This window comes from Hibiscus syriacus, unplaced genomic scaffold (assembly GCF_006381635.1).
Source record: "Hibiscus syriacus cultivar Baekdansim isolate YM2019G1 unplaced genomic scaffold, ASM638163v2 tig00009013_pilon, whole genome shotgun sequence".
Taxonomy (NCBI): domain Eukaryota; kingdom Viridiplantae; phylum Streptophyta; class Magnoliopsida; order Malvales; family Malvaceae; genus Hibiscus; species Hibiscus syriacus.
The window spans coordinates 334,119-338,822 of NW_024062182.1; the positions used below are offsets into that span (position 1 = coordinate 334,119).

General features: G+C 31.3%; 1 protein-coding gene across 1 annotated transcript; it reads right to left on the minus strand.

The window, feature by feature from the left end:
* Positions 1–2,418: 2,418 nt before the first annotated feature.
* LOC120203008 (bidirectional sugar transporter SWEET10-like) lies at positions 2,419–4,334 on the minus strand. The gene is made up of 6 exons (XM_039203377.1): positions 4,180–4,334; positions 3,667–3,703; positions 3,362–3,572; positions 3,105–3,266; positions 2,902–3,021; positions 2,419–2,801 (listed from the first exon to the last, which is right to left on the minus strand). Exons 1-6 carry the CDS (start codon positions 4,220–4,222, stop codon positions 2,535–2,537), a joined length of 840 nt encoding a protein of 279 aa, XP_039059308.1. The 5' UTR covers positions 4,223–4,334; the 3' UTR covers positions 2,419–2,534.
* Positions 4,335–4,704: the final 370 nt, after the last annotated feature.

Here is a 4,704-nt window from a genome sequence, read left to right on the forward strand (position 1 = left end):
ATATATATATATATATACTCCCTTTACCCCATTACATATGGTAATAGGGTCAACTAATTTTATATATATATATATATATATATATATATATATATGATTGTCAATGTCAAAAATAAAATTTTCAATTTATTGATTAATTATATAAGTATTAACAACAAACATTTAATTATAATATATATATATATATATATATATATATGATTAATTTGAAATAAATATAAATTAATATATGTTCAAAGATAACTCTCAATAATTTAACATTGAACGCATATACTTTTGGCAATGCTCGAACCTAAGATCTTAAGAAATAACAATAATTTATTTTACCATCGAGATCGTTTGGTTCGGGTATATATATATATAAAAACAAAAGTAAAATTATACATGCTGGGAAGTGGTGATTTTGGCATGAAACAATTATCTCTTGTGTGTGCCCTAAAAGCACCATTAGGAAACAAAACAACATATAATATAATAAAGTAAACAATAATTATAAGGGTAAACTACATGTTTAGTATATGAACTATTAGTTTTATTCTGTTTTAGTATCTAAACTTTCATTTTTTTTTTCAAAATCATACCTAAAGTTAGTTTTTGTTTCATTTTAGTACTCCACCATTAAAAAATAATGTATTTAGTACCTAACTATCAGTTTTGGTCTATTTTAGTACCTAAACTTTCAAAAAAAAAAATCAAAATTTAACGTTAATTTTAAATGGGAGTACTAAAATGAAACAAAAACTAAATTTTAGGTATGAGTTTGAAAAAAATTAAAAGTTTAAGTACTAAAACGGATCAAAACTGATTATTTAGGTACTAAACACATAATTTAACCGTATTATGAAAACTAGTTTAGGTAATTTATTCATTCAATATATGGAAGAGCCAATACCAGAAGTGTTAAACTGAAAACGACGGCGTGTCCATTGTTTTTCAGTATACATAATTAGGTGCTGCTGCTAGCTTCTCAAGGTTATGCCATTTGGCTCTATTCTCTTTTCCAGATTGCTTCTCGTTCTTTTTAACAGTTAAACAACATGACTTGAACCGGAAGCACTTACCTGTTATGGAAAAATCCCCAATCAACACAGTTTTAATTAGGGTTTTTAGCTCGTCTATCATGATTGAATCTGACGTTAGCTCTTTACTTGTCGTTTATTTGATTATCTTATCGATCTATTATTGATTCAGACCCTTAGACTGATTCTCTTACATCGATAGACGTTTACAATCTTCTTAAATATGTCGTGCTTGAGTTTTGATAAAACTAATTGTCAACACGATGCCATCATTATATCTGTTTCATTTTTAGCTAAATTACATGTTTAGTATGTAAACTAATCCGTTTTGGTATCCAATTTTTTTTTAAAAAATTATATATGAATTTTAGTTTAGGTTTTAATTTGGTATTATGTCGTTAAAGAATTAACAGAACTGCTGATCGATGCATTTTTTATTTTTTCAATGATGACGTGACATTATCTTATAATGGTATGTCAACATTACCGTTAAGTTTTTTAATGTATGATTTGTATTATTTTAATGATTTTAAGAGAAATGATTGACTAATGTAATTAAACTAATTTATTTTTATAAGCTTTTCTGTTTTAAGACTGTGATAATATGATTTTATAAGGGAAAAAGGATGGTAATAAAATATTATAGATGCATGTATATTTTCGGTCATAATTGTAAATATAAATAATATACATCCAAATAAATATCACAATAATTATTATATAATTACAATGGAATTAATAATTATAATATATCAAAACAAAAATCACATATAAAAATAATTTTTCAAATAGTATCATGTGATTATAAGGTATTATATTTTCAAAATTTCTTGATTTATGACCATTATCATATGTTCATAATTTTTTGGTCTTTGACAACACACACTGCAGGCATAAGCTCTAATCCGGGTCGTCTAAGGAGAATTATATTTTCTTTATTGAAGCCATGCAATAGGTTCATATAATATTTTTTATATAGTCTAGAGCGATTATAATGTGATATATGTTCAGAATATTTCTTAACCAATTCAACAGATATAACTGCTCAAGCTCAAGACCTCTAAGAAGAACAACGTTCATGTATCCAATAGAGCCACTCAATGAATAAATTATATGTATATATAGCGAGACTCGATTTATATATAGACTTACTTTCTATGTTTAAAGAACTTTCAATGAGCTAAGGAAAGTTTCTTTAATGCATATAATTGGACTGGCTCTATGATGATGGGAATAGCTAGTTTATGTTTAATATGTATATATTACCATGTAATACTGTTTTAAAATTTATTTAATCCTTAATCAACATGATCATCATGATAATCATGAAATATATAATTTATTATTGTATCAGTAAAAGTTAAATACACTATACTGATTATTGATAGATAGTTAAGAGAGAGATGGAGAGAACAAGATTATACCGAGGGGGCATAAATTACACGACATTAATTTTGCATTATCCATGCAAACCGAAGCTACACGTAAATTTGATTGAACTTCTTCCATCAACTTCTAAACTTTATTGGAAGCATCTCTAGGGGTCTCCTTTGTATTATGAGCTTCAACGTCTCTTCCTCCGTCACCGTCGCCGTCGTTCGGTTGAGGAGCCACTGCGTTTAGATCCAAGCACACCACCGACCTGAGTTTCGCCACATCGACTATATGCTGATCGGATAACTGAAGCTTCGGATCTTCCACCATCTTCTTCGGGTGATTCTTGTAGATTGCATAGAGTATCATTTGAAGAATCCCAAAGATAAACCCTAGCACGTTTGGGACCTGATTTCACCCACCAAAAGAGAGATGATAATTGATATGGTATAAGGGCTTGTCTAGTAATTTAACCAAAAAAATTTATTGCATGAATGAGATAACGTACGGCGATGTTCATATCCTTCAACAAAAGGCCATAGAAGAACCACATCACTGCTCCTAACGTAAGGAACAAAGATAAAGAAAATGGCATGAACTCCACGCTCTTCGTTTTAATGACTTTCCTCTACAAAAAAAGAATCGAAACCTTCATTTACGAAACGAATCCCGACGATAAGATAAAATCTGCAAATCATGAACAACACTCACCAATATGGCAAGTGGTGCGGCGAACACACTCAAAGCGAACGCCATGCAGATGTATCCGAGGACTTCGAGTCGGATCTTCAGGTCTCGAAGGAAATAAGTGGAGAAGAAGATAACTCCGAACCCGAGAACATTGAACACGAGGATCAATTTCAAAGTGACAAGCTGGAAATTCCATCATTTTGGGTATTGAATTAGAATAACATCGATGAACTTCATGGAAGATGTATAAATTAGGGTTTCTCATGTGTAAACTTTACCTTCTCCTTCTTGGGACCATAGTAGAAGTAAGTGACGATGTAAAAAGTCTGAATGAAACAGCAGAAAGTGTTGATGGTAATCAGCAGCATCGCGTCCTTCTTGAGCAGTGCGTAGTAAATCCAAAGCATCGCACTGAAGAGCGAAACCACGTAGGGAAGCGATTGGAACCCTTCGGATGTTTTCTTCTTATATATTTGATAAAACGTCGGCCTGCAATCAATTCATCACCATCTCCATTAATAACCCAGAATCTCAAATGCGGAAAGAAATCCATTTCTTAACAAGAAGAAGAAGTAGAACTCACAGTGGAGCAAGGGAAACCATGAATGAAACAACGTTCCCTGGAAACAAGAAAGCAAAGGGGGTTAATCATACAATAAAATCAGACACGAACCCGAGATTTTACGTCAGTTATCTAACGTTTAGTTTAAGTTTATTTCAGTATCTCATTGTTAAAAAAATTAATAGAATTATTGACGTGATTTTTTTTGTTTCTCTTCAATTATGACGCGACATTATCTTATGGTGACACATTAATATAACCGTTAAAAAAGAGTACCAAAATAAACCTTATACTAAACGTTAGATATGATTCCGAAAAAAATAAAATTTGAGTACCAAAACAAAACAAAAATAATAATTTAAGTACTAAATATGTAGTTTACCCTAGAAAATATCTTAAAATACGTGATAATTTGAAATTTTTAGGGAACGGATGCCACTACGCGCACCCGCTCCCTTTCGGTTCATCCCTGATAAACCCCGAGATTATCATGCATCAAATGAAGAAGAAGGGAAGATGGAGATATTAGAATACCGAGAATGCCAAAAATGAAAACCCAGGAAAGGTGGAGAACCATCTTTATATATATACACACACTAATATTCTCCTTCTCTTCTCTCTCTCTCAAACTCTTTCTCTCTCTAAAAAGAAAGAGTAGATGATGAAGTGAGGCTGATTTCAATGCTCAGTCGAGACCAGCTATGGAAGCCAGCCTTGGGACGTCCATATTTATAGTGGTGGAAATAAGTGATTATGATGTCAAGTTTACATATATGAAAATTGTGCGGGGAAAAAGAAAAAGAAAACATTGAGTTTTGGTGCATTTTTGGCCCCTCTACTTTAGTTATGGGATCTTCATATTGATAACAACAAAGATGAATTTATGTTAAGACATTCGTAACTATTTGATTGGTATGTATTCGTATTATCATTTAAGAGTTCAATTAGTGCCCGAATCAAGTTATCTCAGTAGATAAGAATTTGTTATTGTTTCTAGAGATCTCGAGTTCGAGTATCGACATGGATATGAGCGTTTTTATTGTGAACTGATTGAGAGTC